Source organism: Trachypithecus francoisi, unplaced genomic scaffold (genome assembly GCF_009764315.1).
Source record: "Trachypithecus francoisi isolate TF-2019V2 unplaced genomic scaffold, Tfra_2.0 Lachesis_group17, whole genome shotgun sequence".
NCBI lineage: Eukaryota > Metazoa > Chordata > Mammalia > Primates > Cercopithecidae > Trachypithecus > Trachypithecus francoisi.
Genome location: NW_022681462.1, coordinates 67,799,735 through 67,818,214, shown reverse-complemented (window position 1 = coordinate 67,818,214; position 18,480 = coordinate 67,799,735). Strand labels below are relative to the sequence as shown.

The 18,480-nt window shown below is 38.6% G+C and overlaps 1 protein-coding gene across 11 annotated transcripts in view; it reads right to left on the bottom strand.

Moving 5' to 3' along the window:
- Nucleotides 1–2,446: 2,446 nt before the first annotated feature.
- SLC8A1 (solute carrier family 8 member A1) overlaps nt 2,447–18,480 on the bottom strand; it is a 395,728-nt gene continuing 379,694 nt past the window's right edge. For 10 of the 11 annotated variants that reach the window (XM_033175908.1, XM_033175907.1, XM_033175914.1 and 7 more), the window contains one exon: nt 2,447–5,956. In XM_033175908.1, the coding sequence (XP_033031799.1) occupies nt 5,580–5,956 (377 nt within the window). In that variant the 3' untranslated portion in view covers nt 2,447–5,579. Of the gene's footprint in view, nt 5,957–12,954; nt 13,255–18,480 lie in introns of those variants that run through there. The other variant, XM_033175915.1, reaches the window with a different exon arrangement.

Here is an 18,480-nt window from a genome sequence, read left to right as displayed (position 1 = left end):
GTAGCCATCGAAGAACTGCAAAGGCTGAAATTAGGGAAAGATTAAGACTGCCTATTCCCAAGGGGAAAACTCTTCAACTCTTTGAAAAAAGGCTAGAGAAGCATGATTCTAAAAAATGTGAACCACTGAAGCAGCTATGAACGACTGCATTGATAACAGATAGACAAGACAATTTTGGGCAAGCAAGTCTTCCTGAAAAAATATGGGTCATAATTTTAACTACTAACTCGTATTGCTTTTTGAAGTTGTAAAGTAATGCTCTTTCCTAAAAATAAAACAAAATAAATAATTTACATAACCACTGATTTAAATGTTTCTTATGAAATTAAATCAGAGAACCTTTGACAAAACTGAAAATGTGGACAGCCTCTGAGTACATTTGGACATCTTGACAGGCAGGGAAAAAGTCAAAGAAAGTGAAATACTTACCATTTCTTGTGGGCTGGAAACCTGCAGCGCTTTTTCCCCTGGGAGTTCCACCTCTCAGTGGTTGCTCCTTCTATAGATAAGACAGTCTCTGCTTTAAGAGACGATTAATCATGGCCTAATTAAGCTCCCAACATGAAATACCTATTTCAATTGTTTACCCTTCCCATGCTGTCCTTGTGGGTGTAATACCATCAGGACCGCCCAACATTTCAAAATGTACTGCGTGATGGGAAGACAACGAGATGGTTAGAAGCAGTAAGTACATAAAGGTAAAGGGAATAGCAGAACTGCATTCTATTAGCAAAACTGTAGGTATATCTGAACAAAATCTAAGGATTCCACTTACAATAGCATGTCTCTTTTTCTGAAATAGGATTCTGTATCTTCTGTATAATGCACTCAAAAATTTAATGATTGGAATTGATATTTAACTTTGCTGAGTTTTACCAACTGCCTTGGCCAAGTGAAGTGATTACAATGATAAAAGCTGAATGCCAGTTGTAGGTCAGGGTGAGATCCAATATTACATGTTGTCAATCATAAAATGACCAAATGTTCTTGAAGTTATGAAACTACACTCAGAACTTGCTCTGGATGCAACTGCCCAAAATCACAGTCAGAAAGTCAGAATCAACAGAGAGACTTCATACCCTGAGCCCAAAAATATTAAAAGAAGTCTTAAAGGGGCTGATCTATATTCTTGAGAAGGCGAAGTTCTGCCACTGTTAGAGGATGGAGGGCATCATCATCTACCAGAGAAAATTTTCTAATTGCTTCCACAAAGTTATCAGATTTTTGACAGGTTAGGATCAGGGACCTTTTGCTGTGGAATCACCAATGAATCAGGACCCCTTTGGAAAATGCAATGTGAGTGGTGAGCTTTCATTAATAGTGAGGCCACAGGGGGAAGGCATGCATCAGAATCTTTGCTGTGGGGTTTCTAAAACAATATTTTGTAACAATTTTATGTTTGAAAAGCAACAAAAAATTAGTGCCGTTAGGCTATGAAAAACAAAAAGCAAAATTTTATAAAACCCTCACTGGTTGAAGGATGGAATCGGAAAATTTGAACCCATTAAAATTTGCTTATAAGAAATTGATAATTATAGTCACAGAATCTTTCTGAAAGGTTGTTAGATGGTCAAGGAACTCTGGTCATTGAGTTATTCTTTTTGCTGTTTAAAGAAATAGATGTTGGCTGCTCATTTTGTTTTAAACCAAAGGCTGGTACTCAAGAGACATACTGATAATTTGATGCAATAAAATATTTAAATAGTGCCTTCATTCATACATGAAAGTATACCATATATGACCACATAAGAATATAATGAGGAATACTAAAGAAAATTTTAAAGATGATCAGATGAATAAAGTAGCATTTACTTGTACATGTGGACAGATTATATTATAGTAAGAACTAAGTCCACTAATACTAATGTCGACTTCAAATAAGTACACAAATCTTAGCGGTCACATTTTGCCCCCACAAATGCTTATTCCTTTTCTGATGTCACATCCTCCTATACTCTTTTGAATATATGATACATGAAGTCAATAACATATATTTAGACAGAAATTATTAACGCAAGGCAGAAGTTCTGCAAACCAAGAGGAATATAACATATGAAACTAAAAGAGCAATTTACTTAAGCATTCCCTTGGTGAAAAAACTGTACTACCATCAATTTTGGGATTGGAATTTTTTGGGATCGACTGATTTGATGTAATACCCTGCATGCTAAAACGTTGTCTGACGTATAGCTGTTTATGGGCTCATGATCTTGGATGCAAGAAAGGATGTAGATAGAGCGGTACTAAATAATGTAAAAAAATCAGTGAAATGGAGGAATGTCCAACATTTACCTCAGCACTGTAGGACAGACAAATATGCTGACACTGTGTTCTCTCGGGACATTAAAAAGAGAACATTGCATGACTGGAGGGTTGACGTTTGCAAGAGTTTGAATACTTGGTGTTTGCTTTTTTTCTTTGGATGATGATACCAATTGCACAATAATACCATTTTGGTTTTTATTTCTTCAAAACATGAAAACAAAAAATGAAGTAGATGACAATGAGAAAAGAGAAAACATTCCATACAGAATATGCTGTATCACTAGTGATTAAATCAGAAACAATTAGAAACTTTATTTGTCTGTGTCAGTCATGTGTACCATTTATAAGGAACAGCACAATTAGTGCACTTCCCCCCTAAAGCTGTGCACAATACACACAAAATAAACAAATAATTTTACACAACTATAATAACAATCCTGAACAACCAGAATCATAGTTTGCTAGAACATGAAAATTTTAAAAGCAAACAAACCAAAAAGCTTTCAAATTGAAATTGACCAATGCAAGAATTTCTTAAAAGTTCTCTGTGAAAATTTGCTACAGGATTATCGACATTCCTAATACAGCTAAAAAATGAGTGCAAAAATTTTTCTAATGTTTAAACAACTTATATTCCTTGAATATATTTACTTGGTGCTTCCAGGCTAGCTTTCCATTTAGCAATTCTCAAAAAAAAAAAAAAAAAAAAAAGGATGGGAAGGATGGATTAGAATGACAAAGAATTGTAATGTATGGGCCATAGAAAAGTTCTATTGCCAACAAAGATAAAAGATGGGATACATTGGGCCTTTTCAGTGATCTGGATCACCAACATGATTGCCCTTCTTGGTTTAAAATGGAGAGATGTATTTATCTGCAAGTTGGTCAAGGATAAAGAGGGTGCTTTTCCAAAAATATGCCTTATGCTCTCGTAGTTAAAGAAAATCTTGGGTATAAATACCATTTGGACAATTGCTTTGATACAGTTTCAGTGTGTTTATGTTAAAAGAGTTTCATAATTATTTTTTCTTGCAAGATAAAAATCTTTCCATATGGCTTTCTTCACTTTTACTTATGAAAATAGTAATTGCATTAACTGTAACCCTTCTGAGGGCAGGGATAACTGTAACCCTTCTGAGGGCAGGGATCTAGACTGTTTTGTTCATGGCTTAGTCCCCAGAAAGTATCACGCTACCTGGCACATTAAGTGAGTAACCAGCATTTAATTCCTCATTCAGTCACCAAATGTTTATTAAATGATGGATCATGGTTACTGAGTGAAAGAAGAAAAAATAAGTCTCAACAGATTTAATTTAGTAAGTATTTTTGAATCAATACAGAGGGCTAGGGTTGGCTCCAGCCTGGGATTCCTTATAGACACAGAAGCCTCCAAGAGGTGACCAGTCATTCTATTTTTTTTCTCATTAGTGGACTCACTGTTTTGGAATGTTGGGTTTATCCATGTTCTTTGGTATTCTAACATAGAAACAGCTATTCTTTTTAAAGGGTTAAAAACATCCCAGTCCAATCCTCCTGGGAGGTACGAATCTTATTTAATTGCCTTCTCTTTCAGCATAAGTAGAGGAGACACACTTTTAAAGGCCCATTGGTCACCCTGGCTTCTTTCTTATTCAGGAACTACTGATACAATCAAAGGGGACTAGACTGGACAGTGAAAGAAACAGGGCTCAAAATAGCCTTTTACATAAAAAAAAAAAAAAAAAAAAGAACCAGCACTATCTACCATCTGTGCCGGACAGTGCAGATGTGAAATAAATACTTTGCAGGGAGGGGTGTTGTGGAAAGGGTGGCTCTGAAAGCCTAGGCACATCCAACATACCCACGCCTCTATAAGGCCTTTCTCCTTGGCCTTCCTGAATTAATGGGTGATTTTTAGAGGCCTCTGATGTGTTCCACATGGCTAATTTTCCATTAAGGTCTTTGTAGTTTGCCTGCTATCCTCTCAATAACTTTAACTTCTCCCCACATGACAGTTATTGCTTCTCAGAAATGAATGTGCGGAACCATGAACAATAAGCCGTTTTCTCCTTTTATCCCTAGTAATTAATCAAACTCAATAACAACACAAAAGTAACAACTCAGGTGAAAAGAAAATTCACTTATGTCTTCAATGTCCAATCAACATTGCCGAATGGGAGAATAGTATGTACTATACTCTACTATATACAGATACTCTTTGTTTTATTTGTTTTTCACCATGCACTGTGTAACAGGTTATCACAACAACATTTCCGAACACGCACATGAACAAGGAGCAAATGTTCAGTCATGGCTGGAACAGGATTGTGCAAGCCATGGATGCCTTTGAAAATAAAACTGACAGACAATCCCAAGCAACAGCAACATGGGACTGGGACACATATTAATGCAAATGGAAAATGATGATGTGTTTTTTGAATGGGGTTATTCTTACTGTTTGCATAGGGGATGGCAGGTGGACAGAAGGAACAGGGTTGGGATAGGGCACCTGGGGGCTTAGCTGGGCTGGATGCTAGATGAAGGACCTTGCTAATCACAGTCCAGAGCTAATGAGATAAGAAAGAAAGGATTTTGAATGTTTCTGGGAATCTAGGCACATTTTCCTTGTACCTGTTAAACGAGAGTGCCGGGTATCACATCTTTAAATACCAGACTATATCTAGAACCATCAGGTTTCCTGGCTCCATTCCACTCTCATGCTTCTTCTGGAGGCAGTTTCACCTCTGCTCACATTCCGGAGATAAGCATGAACTTTGGTAATACAATGAAGACATGCTTCTTTCTTCTTCCATGCCCAGATTTTTTTCTTAATCCAAAATAAGTTTTAAAGTGATTGGGGGAGGTAAGGGAGAATATTAATGATTTAAATTTTTATCAAAACCCATTTACATTTGGATGGTTTCACTTCCCACAAAGAAAAGCAACAACCCTGACTCTCCCAACAAAACAAAACAAAACCAAATAACAAAAATAAAGCCAAACATTAACTACCTCCCCAGCCCCACTGAAAACAAAATCAAAAACAAGAAAACAAATGAAAGCCTGAAGGATTTGTGAACCTGGCGAGAGTGCAGCCCTTCTAGACCAAGCTGCAAAGATGGTCCTGCCTCCATGCCTTGTTCAACATGATGATGCCCCTGGGAATGGGAGGTGATGGTTTTTGACTTCGGCCCTAGTACAGAGTATGCTCTTGAAGCTGGATTCCATCAGCAGGTAAGTGAACATGACCAATGTCAGTTTCCTCTGTCCGTTATACATAATTTTTATGTATATATATGTATATATATATAAATTTTCTATATCTGATAGTTCCTTTAGAAGCCTTTTATGTGGCAGTAGGCCTCCAGGGAGGAGAAGAAAATGTACAAGAGCCATAGGAGCACAAAGAGGCAGGATGTGAGGAGCTTGGCAGTCCGGGGCCCACCCAGCTCACCTCCGATTTCTGGCCTCCGCCGATACAGCAGCACCCCCACATTGATGAAAGCAAAAATGGTGAAGAGAGTGACAGAGAAAGCTAGCGTGCCAGGGGACACTTTGAACTGTTCCCCATTGGCTGCATGGTAGATGGCAGCGATGGACCAGGCCACACCAATTCCCAGGAAGACGTTCACCGCGTTGCTGCCCGTGACGTTACCTATGGAGGCGTCTGCGTACTGGTCCTGGGTGGCTGCCACTTTGCTGGCAAATGTGTCTGCAGAGGAAGAAGAGAAAGTCAATGACACTCATTCTTTTAGAGATGTCTTTTGAGTGCTGCAAGCTTCAGCTGTGTACTCTAGGATCTAACCCTTGATATAAACCCAGTGACCAAGAGATGGCTTTGATGTTCTTTTGAGTCAGACTCATGGGGTGGAAAGAACAGGATCTAGATATTGAGAGTTAAGGGTTCAGTGCTGGCTGTGTTACGGACTGAGAAAGTGATCTGGGTCAAGTTCTATATCCACAGATACTGCAGTTCTTTGTAATATGGAGCTTGCAGGGCAGCATTTTTTCAGAAAGTAGTCACAGCTCACCTACATCAGAATCAAGTGGGGTCCTTTCAAAAACAGTATTGCAAGGTGCCATTCAGGTGTGCTGGGCATAATGACAGCGGCCCAGGAATCTATTTTAACAGTATCCTAAAAGATTCTAGGTCACTAAAGTTCGGGAACAGCTGCTGGAGGGTATTACTAAAAGATGCTGTATCAGCAGCTCTAGTTTATAGATGAGAAAGTTAAGATGTCAGGAGAGATTTTTCAAGATTCAAGAGCAAGCCAATAGTGGAACTGAAAAGAATTGAACTATAATAGTGTAGCTGATGGTTGCTTAGAGCCTTAAGAATAAGAAAGCAGATTCAGCTATAGTACTGCATGGATTGTGATGGTAATTTTATGAGGTGAGGGAACAAGGCTGAGGGATGAGAAGTAGTGGATGCAATATCACAACTAGGAAAAAACCATGTTAGGGCTACAGCTCCTGCTTCATGTCTTCAAGGCTAATACTTTCTCATGGCGCTCTTCTACCTTTCACTGTGCTGTGGGCACCAATGACCATTTTCAAAGCCCTTTATTTACTAATAATCCTGAGTGTATCTTTTTGTGATGATAGGAGAATCTTGGTCCACTACAGATGGTTGAACAACAGTGACTTAAACTTCTTGATGGGTAGAACACGGGGGTTTAGAGCACATTTGAGCCAGGGGACTTCAAATCCTGCCTTTGCAGTGGACTCTGTGACTCCGGAAGATTACTTAACTCTCTGGGCCTCAATTTCCTAACCTGTTAAATGGGGATAGTGCTGCTCACTTCAGAGGGCTGTTGGTAAGCTGAAATATTACATGTAAATAAAATGCTTTTGATGCTTTTGGACACAAAGTAGGAGAGGCTGTTTTTGTTGTTTTGGAAACACAATATAAACCAAGCAGGCTAGATCAGTTTAAAAGTTGAGGTAGGATCTGAAGTAGCTTCCTATATTAAACATATGAACAGAACTTGCAAGATACTAAATTTCTTGTCTATTATGCCTACTTACTGACATAAAAGTGCTGACTGGGCACAGCAGCTCATGCCTATCATCTGAGTACTTTGGGAGGCCGAGATGGGCAGATCACTTGAGATTAGGAGTTTGAGACCAGCCTGGCCAACATGGTGAAACCCTGTCTCTATACTAAAAATTCCAAAAAAACAATATAATAAAATAACCAGGCATGGTGGTACACACCTGTAATCCTATACTTGGGAGGCTGAAGCATGAGAAGTGCTTGAACCCGGGAGGTGGAGGTTGCAGTGAGCTAAGATCATGCTACTGCACTCCAGCCTGGGCAACAGAGTGAGACTCCATCTCAAAAAAAAAAAAAAAAAAAGAAAATCAGACAAAGTCCTTTCAGCTACCTTGAACAGTAGGTTTATAGCAGATATTAATAACTGTCAAATTGAACTTATTTTCAAAGCCAGTAACAGCAAGCATTAAATGACTACAAGGTGTTGTGTTATCTGCTCTGGTCCTCCTGAGGTACCTGGACTAGTCTCTCCCCTCTGTTGTTACGCTATTGCCACCATCCTTCCTCAGTAAACTTCCAGTGGGGAAGATACGTTCAGCATGTAAATTTAGGTCAGCCCATGGATTCTCCTGCTTTACAATGGCTAAGAAGGCTTTTTAGGCTACTCAAAGGCTATTGCATCTGCAGTATCACATTCTTTCTGAAAGGGAGTTGGTCAGCTCTGAAGGCCTGTCTCATCGATTCTGCCCTCTGCCTGTGATGTAAAGCAGATCTGATTATTATTTGATAATTAAAGAAGTAGGCAAACACTGCTTATTCCATGCTAGGCACTATGCTACACAGGCGACGTGTATATTCTCATTCAACCCTCTCACAAGCATTATGGGCTAGATGTCATTACTTCCTTTTCATGATATGCGAAACTGTGACATTGTGATATTATGCCTCTTGGATAGGGTCTTAGCAAAATGTGAATCTTTAAACCAAAGTTTGATTTCAGAGCCCATTCTCAGTCCACACCACATTGCCCCTTCCAGGAAGCCTGAAGTTTGTCTTTCCTCTTAGTTCGTTTCAGGTGGCCCTGTTCCTTTCACTCAGAAACTCTGAAGCAGGTTCTTTCCAAATGCTCTTTCCTGTATCAGGAGAACAAAGATTGAAGAAGGTATGGGCAGTTTATGAATCCAGACTCCTGGATTTGTGCTGCTTTGTGCATTCATGATCACACATTCATGCAGCCCAATCAACTATCACACAGACTGGTGAGTAAAAGCAAAGCGAGACAAATCTTAATGGTTTCTTGTACTTCATTATTAAAAGTTAATAGAAACAGGGCAGCAGCAGTCTCAAAAAGAAAAAAGAAGTTGCTTTTTTTTTTTTTTTAAAAAAAAAAAAAGGTCAGGCAGTGGAACAAGGAAAGTAAAAGAACAAGAGTCTGAGGCAGGAGAAAGCAGCTTCCAGCTCAGCTAGAGCTGAGAAACACCTGAGATGTTATTCTAAGCTGAAATGACTGGTAGCACTGGCTGGTGGTGAACAGATGGCCATGTTAGGTGGGGCAGTTGCAGGGGTGGTAATTCCCTCTGTATGCTACAGGGACGGGTGACCTAGTGCTGTTCCATAGCATACACCTGCTTACCTCCCCTGGCAGCTGGTACATTGCACATTGGACTTCCTGGGTACCCCATATGTACTCAGAAACTCTGGGCTTTCTGGATGGCACCTTTGCTGCACCAGAAGGAAAGGAAGTTTAAAATCAAAGACTCCTGGGTCTGGGGACTCAAAGCACTTGAAACAGTCCTTTAGGCTGATATGGAGGGCACACCTGGGTATGCAGCGATTTCCTCTCCCTCAAGCCATTTATCAGTAGCCTATCAATGTGAATGTTGCATGAAGATTCTTAATTGTAATGATAATAGGTTCCTATTTTCAAATGTCTCTTTTTTCAAATGTATTTCTTTGAATTTCCTAAAAGTTAATAGCCAAAGTGACTAGCTTGTCACATAAGTAAAACATGTTTTTGGCTACTTTGTGTCCCATAGGTTTTATTTCCTTGGGTTAGACATCAGACCTTTTGTCTGTTTTTATTTTCAATTCAAAAGCAATGTAAAAAAAATACTGCAGGAACACATGCAAATCCGAACCACTAACCTTAGCTCCAAGAGAGAGAGCTCTGTTTTCCAAATGAAGTGCGATGGATTCTCCCCAAATTACCTTTTATTGCTGCTTTGCTGCTCAACACATAGGGCAATACATCACATACCATATGTTAGGTGCTGCCAAGCCTTACCCTGAACACTAAGACTGTAACCTGCCTATGGTTAAACCAGGCAAATGCCATTTCCTAAAATAAAATCCAAGAAATAACTACTGCCTTGGGCTTGAAGGGGATATACTAATATTCAGAGGTTGGCCCATTAGATACAAACATATATGGATCAGATTTCCAATGCGATTGACACAAAATATGTTGATAACAACATATGTATTTTTTCCTTCATATATGTCCCTGGCTAGGTTATTAATAGTTTTTGTTATTAACTCCCACCTTGAATTCTAATTAATTTTAGATCAGTCATACCGTTTTAGACTTTTAGTCCTGTCTCCTTGATACATATGACTATAAATCAAGAAGGAAGACTGTCAAGGAGAGAGCATGGCTGGAATTAAACTACACATCACAAAGTGAGGACGTAATTGTTCTTTGCAGGCCTGCCTCAAGTTCATGGTCTATAACCTTGCCCAAGTCATCTAGTCAATATGTAAAAATAGGACAATATTCCCCCTTTCCTACAGCAATTATTCTTTACCTAAATTTCTCAAACTTTATTGCTACTTATAGGCTAAGCATTAAACATCTCTTCTGTAAAAAAGGTCATTCTCACAGTCTTGCAGGATGGACTTACGGATAATGTGTTATCTGGAGCAAGGGTTTCCACCCAAGATGGTTCATCTTATTTTTGGCTCTTAGAGTTCTTTGGAGACCAGCTGTTCAGCTCTCCAGTGCTTCATGCCCAGGAACTGACACTGGCAGTGGTTTTAATTGGAGTCCATCCTGGTTATGAAGGTCTGCTTGCTTCTCCAAGCAACCACACCTTGATGTATTCATTGACTGATAAAGAGGCAGCCAAGGCATACAGATCTTCATGGTGTAGTAGTGGAAGAAGCCTCATCAAAGAGACTCTAGGCTCTTCCAACTATCTGTATGTTCTTGGCAAGTCACTTCACTTTTTTGGATTCCAGTTTCCTCATTTAATTAGAGTATCTCTAAGACACTTTCTAATTTTACTGTTTGGGTGGTGCACAGAATAGACTAAAATACTAAATTTATATGCAATGTATGATTTTTGGTGTTTTTTTTATAAGAGTTTGTACATATCCACTCGTAACAATAATTAACTGATGATTACAACTATCTTATTGTGAAGAATAAATGACTTAAATGAAGTATTTGAAAATCCTAGGAAGATCTCAAGACCTGAAGATACTACCTTTGATCAAACTGTGACAATATTTATGGAATTAAACTGCATGGCACAGTCATTTACCTTTTAAAATTAGATAAGAAATGTTAGCAAAATTATCAACTTCACATCACTCTGACTGGCCATTCATTGATATGAGTGAAGCCAAGATGGCAGAGAGGTGACCATGTTTCAAAGGCTGTGTCTAATGTTAATAAAGTCAGAAGTGCCTGGAGAGCTTTGCTTAAAAAATGTAGATTGGGGTTTCACCCCCAAGCTTGTCCAGCCTGCCTTATTTTGTTGTTGTTGTTGTTCTGTTTTGTTCTGTTTTAGGTTTTTAGCAGCCTGAAGCCATGGTTTTTAGTTTCTGTCTCTAGTGATAAGCAGAAAAGGGCAGTGACGAATGGGTTTTACTGGCCCCACCAGAAACAGAAACTAAGAAGCCATGACTGTATTCTCTCTCGGACATCCCTGCTAGATCCACTTAATCAGACTCTCTGAGGACGGGATACAGAAATACGCTTTTTAACAAGTAGCTTAGGTTGTTCTTATTTATACCAAGGCTTGAAAACCATAGCTGTAAGACACGGGAAGGGGAGTTAGCACTCCAGGTGCCCAGTTTTGGGGGTTTTCCTGCGAGTAATAGATGTTTGAGTTTCAGGGAAGCAGTTAAACAGAAGTAAAGAGAATCTGGTTTCTCTTAGGAACATGGATGACCTTGGTTATTCTGCTGATAAAATGTGGGTAGGCGTCTTGGAGATGCTGGGGCTGCTTAATTGTAGCTCCTTCCACTCACAATATGGTTATTCTCCTATTTTTCTTTTTAAACCCTGTTCCAGCTACCCTAAAAGGCCAAACGAGGGAGAATCTACCTAAATTGATTGAATTCTGCTGCTCTGTTTGCCAGGTTGGAAGCTTACCTACTTCATAGGGTTTTGAAGGAAATGAGTTACCATGAACAGAATAGGGTCTGGCAATTAATGGACGTTCAGTATTATTAGCTATATTTATAATACAACAGAGCCAGATCCCCAGAGAATCCATACATAGTAGGGAATTCTGACTATTGCCAATGATTCTATACTTTCAAGGAGTTATAACACCCTTGAAAAATATATTAACTTGACAATCTTTTGCATTTAGAAGGGTGATAGTGCTTAAAATTCTTAATTATTTTACTTTGAAAATTTCATACAACCAAAGTCATTAAAAGACATTAGAGCTCTTTTGATTTAAAGCCCAAATCTTACTAATGGCTGTAAGGTAGATGTCTTTGCTTAAACAGTGTATATATTCCTCTGTTTTTTCTTTCTTCTCTTCTATACCCTCATCTGTCTTGCTCTTTTAGAATCAAAAGAGAAATCTTGTTTACTTATGTACTTGTTCTTCTGCTGTCACTGAAGGCCTTAAACAAGCTTTTGTCTTTGGTTGTGATGTGTATTTACCCAAGTAAATAGAAAACCTCTCTCTCTCTCTCTCTCTCTCTCTCTCACTCACTCACTTACTCTTTCTCTCTCTCTCTCTCTCTCTCACTCACACACACACACACACACACACACACACACACTTCACTGTTTCATGTGAAAAGAATCACTTGGCTTCCAAGTGAAGTTCAAGAGGTAAGGGAATTGCTGATGTATGATTGATTAATAACCAGGTAGATGAGGAGTTGAAAAAAGGAAACACACTGAAAACTTCTGCCCATAAAAATTGTCCTTGAAGAGGGTAAAGAAGAAATGGAGATAGTGACATAACCTACTTTTAGAAGAGAAGGAAACAGAGATAAGTAAAAAGTTCAAGAGGACCTATATTGGCAGGATCAGGGCACCTGCTTCTAGTCACTTTTGTCCCCAGCTACAAATGAGAGTCAGCAGGATAACTTTTGAAAACACGAACTTGTTAGCTCCACCTTGAGTTTCTGCTTAATCGGCCAGAGATATGACTGGAGCGTTGGTATTTATCAAAGCTTCCCCAACCAGATTGAGCTCCACTAACTGACCACTCCCAGCCCTGGTTTCTCTGTCCCTGTAAGGAGGACAATGATGCCTCCCTTGGATTAACTGAGGCAATGATGTATGGAATGAGTGACACATAGATTTGTTTTTAAAGTAGCCATTTTTGTTATTGAACAAATTAGCTATTTTTCATTTTTTACATGTTAACAGGAATGTTTGTACTTTGTGGGCTTAGTTTTCCTACTTTGTATCTGATACCCTGCTATATTTTAAGTTCAAAGAAAGAAATTTATTCTAATTAAAGGAGAGAAAAAATGGAGGTTTATTTTTCAGGGATCACAAAACAGAGAAGTGAAAGGATACAAACCAGCAGTGCAGCACTATTTGATCTGCTTTCCAAACTGTAATTCGAGTCATGTTCTCAAAGAAAATGATAACACACTACTACACACACCTAGAATAGGATTATTTTTCAGTGTGATGTTCACAGGTGTCCAAGAGAGGATCCAAGGGATGTTGACAAGGTCTAGATAACTGATACATTTGACAACGGACAGAGTCCAAGGAAAAGATCAAGAAGCTTCATCATGTTCAACTCCAACTGTGAATACACAATGGTAAAGCAGCTGATCGTGTGAAAGAAAATAAATACAATTATTCCATAGAGAAACATCAGGCTGACTCCTTTAGCAAATATGGATCAGAAACAGATTAAGAAGGAGCTATTTTCATGAAAGACTCCTTATTCTTTAATACCATTAATGGAGATAATTCTCTGATAAAGAAAATTACACTCTGACACTCAAGATACACACACTCACTTCACTGGTTCATGTAAAAAGAATCCTCATTTGGCTTCCAAATGATGAATAATTTTTTTTGATTCCTTAAATTCTTGGCTTCTCCTGGCATTACATTTAGGCTGTCTTTATAGTACTTTAAAATGGGCTGGAATTAACCTGCTTTTAAAATAGCATCAAGTTTTTGATATTTTCAGTTTTGAGCCATGATTCTATTACTTTCATAATAACCCTTATTTTAATAATGCAAAGTCTGTGAGGGAAAAAAAAAAAAAAAAAAACATAAGATTTAGTTAAGCAACATTTGGCTAATTTTGAAAAGGAAAAAAGGGCAAATTTGAAGCTAAAAACAAATAGCTGAATTAATTGTCATTTTCCCAAGCCAGATGGTTTGTTATTAAATAGATATAACTGCAACTAACTTCCTGCCTTAAACACAATCTAGGGCTGCCCTGCACTGATCGGTGCCTCTGACTCCTCCCTTCCTAATCATCTCCCTCTTTCGGCTAATCCTCCTTGCATTTGAAGCCTAGTTCTGTCTTCTATGCTTTGTTCTATTTCTGGAACATCCATCTCCTATCCAAATCTCCTCAAATTCTCTTCTCTCTTATTTTAGAGATAGTAAAGACATAGGTTTTCCTGTTTTGCTAGAGCTAGCTGAGAAGGATCAGATAGAGAAACTGTAGTCTAAGTTGAAGAGAAATATAAAGAAAATAGAAACCATTCTCACAGGCAGGTAGCCTTAATGAGTTACAAGGAAACTTCATTGTCAGCTGGATTATACTGGTGTGATTCTAAGTGTATGGATCTAGACAATATGCTGAAGACATGTGCCTTTCCCCAATGGATATCTACCCAGTTACTCATTCCACAGAGACATTTTTTGAAGGGGTTGCTTTGTGTATTATCAGTTCACAAAAATATTAACACTATTAAAAGTAGGCCACTGCATGCAACCTCAATCTAGCACAGGAGGCAGCAGGTGACAGTTGAGGACAGGTGAGACTTGAATGGGTTCTGAAAATTTCTGATAATTCACTCATTTTGCCTTCCACCTTGCTGTGATTTGGTGTAAAATTTCCTCCATTAACCCATTCCTACAGATTAGTCATAGGATACAAAAAAGCATATATACCTATTAAAAGCCTGAAAAGTCTACAAACTATTTGGCCCAGCAATTCGCTACTTTTGAGGCTCTAGAAGCGATTTTACAAGCACACAAATTTATATCAGGGATTGCAGCAGAGGTTCTATGTTAGAGAAAAATTAGAAACAATTGTCTGTCATTTTAGAAAAAATAATTTGCAACTTGATATAACATGATATTGTGCAACTGTTAAAGTACACTAACAAAAACATTCATGACACACTGCTAAGTGAGAAAGCAGACTATATAACTATGCCTACTATCAGTGCATAGTATGGGTAAATATTTGCTATATATCTGTATACACATTTTTTTGTGCAGTTTATTTAAATGTCCCAGGATTTCACAATTTTAAAGGTGCAAATGGCTGAATGTAGATGGTGGTGAAATGGCAGGATTTCTTTTTCTTGTTTGCTTATTAACATTTTCTATTTTACTTACAAAGAGCATGTATTGTTTATTGCTTGTGCTATTAAAAGCTAATAAATACAGGTTTAAAATAGATATATAAATACAGAGTCTATCTGGGAAGGAGTGAATGGTTGAATTTCAGCTTTTTCCTGGTCCTTCTGGTTAATTCAGCAGTCATAATTACATTAGACAAATCCTTGGATGAAAAGGATCCTACATACTACACACAGAACAGGTGCATCTCAAAGGGTGTAGCAGGGAGGAGGAAGGAGTGGAATGGAAGGGGAGGAGAAAACCTTGACATCAGGATCTGACCTGGGATCCAGCGTCAGGAGGGTACCTAGGACAGTTCACAATATGGAACAAGAATCCTCAAACGCAACTTCACCCACTACGAAAGTTTGCCCAGCACCAGCTGTGAAGGAGAGATGATGTGTTTGTCTTCATTTTTTCCCACCTATTCCTGTTAAGCATGGAAGAACTGCAGAGTAGCACCAAAATCCTCTCCATTTTGTATTTTGTGCTACAAATACCTTATATTTTATTTACTAACAGTATGTTTTAGTGACTTCCACCCACAAAAGTGCTTTGCATATTCACTTAACCTGACAAATACCGTTTACAAGCTTGTTAAGAGATTCATATCCTTGAGATGTTTGGGAAGGGGTTGCAATGCCCGTCTTTCATAATTTGTACTTGGGCTCTTACTAGATATGTAATTTGTAATGCAAAAAAAAAAAAAAAAAAAACCCAGAAAATAAGGCATAGAGCTCTACCTAAGCTGCTAAGAATATGCCATTAGCCTGATTTCTCAAAATCTTCTCCTTTGTCTCTCTCCCAGGGATGTAGGACAGCTTCTTGTGGATACTTAACAAATATCTTTTGTTAAGTATCTCTGATTTTTATAGATTCTTATAATTTCCAGAGCACGTCCATGAATGTTATACTATCTGGCATGCCTGACAATTCTGAGGAGGAAGATGGGTGGGAACAGTTACCCTTAGTTTCATTTTGTCAGAGGAGGAAATAGAAGCTCCTTAGGGGCCAGAAGAATGAGGGTACGAGGTGGGATTAGAACCCCCATCTTGTAATTTCTGGTGTTCAGGTCCTCATGCTGCCAGTGCATTTCCAGGCTTCTTCATTCACTTGCCAGGTAACAACCCCATACTCTGAACATGATAATACATCTATGCTGCGTAACTCTCAGGGCTGCTGTGGGTATCAAAGAGATAAATTATAAAAACATACTTTTAAAATGATGAAGCTATACAAAGGTAGTTACTATTAAAGCATTTTTGTGTGTGTGTGTTAAATGCAAGGGGTCTGCCTTCCTGAAACCATCATTAACCATTGGGATCTTACTGCGATCATTTGTTGAATATTCCAAAGTCATCACTAATCCACTAATCCAGAATATTTAGAATGGGGGGAGAATATTTAGAATGGAGGGTCTGTGGGAGAAGAATCCAGGGCAGTGGGGTACCATCTGTTGAGAACAGAGTAGGTAGGGGGGCTCATATGAGAGTACCAGGTGCCGGAGTAAGAAGAAAAAATAATTCAAAGCCATTTTTTGAAGTGGAAAGAAAATAACTTTTCAGTTTCTGAGACTAGACCTGCCTGAGTAAATCTTGGGGTGGGGGGAACACAGATTAGAGGTCTGAAGTATGATTTGTTAGAGATTAGTGGTGTAAAAAGTCAAAGCCCCCAATTAAAATACCCCCTCCCCCACATAAACACTCTCTATTCTGTGGCTCCATGATCTCGCTTTATTTTCTTCTTAACAATGTTCACCTTCTGTGCTACCTGAAAGTTTATCATCTGTTTATAAGTACCAGTCTTACTCCATGGGAGTAAGATGATGTCATCTGTCTTGTTTATCCCTACCTCTGCCATGCCCAACACTGGCCAGTACATAGCGGGGGCTCTTTAAGTATCTGAGAATGAATGAAAAGACATGCAGAATGGCTTGAAAGCCTATGCTTTGCCACTGGCTCATACTGCTTCCTTTGTTTTAATTTTTTAAAATGGTATTTATCTCTTTTTAAATGCCTTTATGAATGGTGTAGAGGAAAAACCACTTGAAAATTTGATGATCAAGAATGCCACATTGCTTTCAGAGACTCAGTTTGGGCTTCTGAGTTAGCTATTGGCATTATCAAAATACAGTGTTTCATTGTGAATATTTCTTGTCACTAGTATTCCACTGTAGACTCAGTTCAGTTATAGAAGCTATAGATGAAAGAACTTAATCTTTACTCTCAGGATAAGAATACTTGACATAGTAGAAATTATTGTCAGGTTCTTCTAAGTGGTTTGCCCCATTTCTCCCCAAAGCACAGACTAAAGGGCAGGAAGCACCTCCAGAGACTTCCAGTGCAGCCTCATACTAAGTGCTGGTTCCCCTCAAGCAACCAGAACTGCAGTCCTCTAATGTGACAAGTGGGTTAGTTTTGGTGTTCTGATTTGCCATATTTCAACCATCTGAAGACTCATCATACATAGAATCCTTCACAGAAGGACATTTTCATGCTCACTTGGCATAGTTGTGGTTAGTTGTTGTTTTGCAACTATAACTCAGGAATCACAGGCTATGATAAATCCTCTGGTGGGCCCATCTGTGGACCCCAATGGGATCATTTTAGTCTGGAGCTGCAGCAAGCCTACTTGTTATCTTGACCCAGGATTTTTTTTATAATGATAACCTAATAATAGCTTATAATTTATGGAGGACTATGCCAAAAAGTCCCCTGGGCTCCAGAGAGGCAGGATGGGGTGGGGAGCAAGCCAGGGAGAAAAAACAAACATGACACATAATTTCTTGATTGTAACTAATACAACCAAAATAAGCTGTTTTCTCCTTGAGCACAAAATACAGGATTTGTAGATGCTTAGCTGAAAAAGGTTATCAAATATGGGCACTAACGGAGTTAGTGTTTTTAGATCATGTGCTAGAAAAGATGGGTGAACAAAGCAAAGCATCTGATGGATTGAAATCCTTTTCTGGAATGAAGCAGAGTATAAACAAGTAATACAGAGCTTATGTTTCATTCCTGAGAAAAGGCAGGATGTGAGGTCTGTGTGCCGAGGAGCAGTGATGGGATTCCAGCTGGCACTGTGCATAAATGCCAAGCAGCATGATTTCATATCTATAATATGCACTACCCCAAACAGATATTAAAATTTTTTATGGCCACATGTAAGCTTTGCCTTTTAAACTGAGTTAGCGTTTTATTTGTTCTCTTTTCTAAAAATACCAATGGGCTTAAATTCCTTTTGTTTCTCACCCAGGGACCAGACATGGCAATGAAGTTTTGCTTTCTTATAGCCCCTATTTTCTTCTTTTGCGTTTAGCAACAATGTGTCATTCTTTATGTAGGGAGGTCATGCACAGAGCCTCTTATCAATAGGTCGTGGTCTCTGTGCTTTCTTTGCTCTCTTCCTAATGGTTGTGATGATCTGAATTGATTCA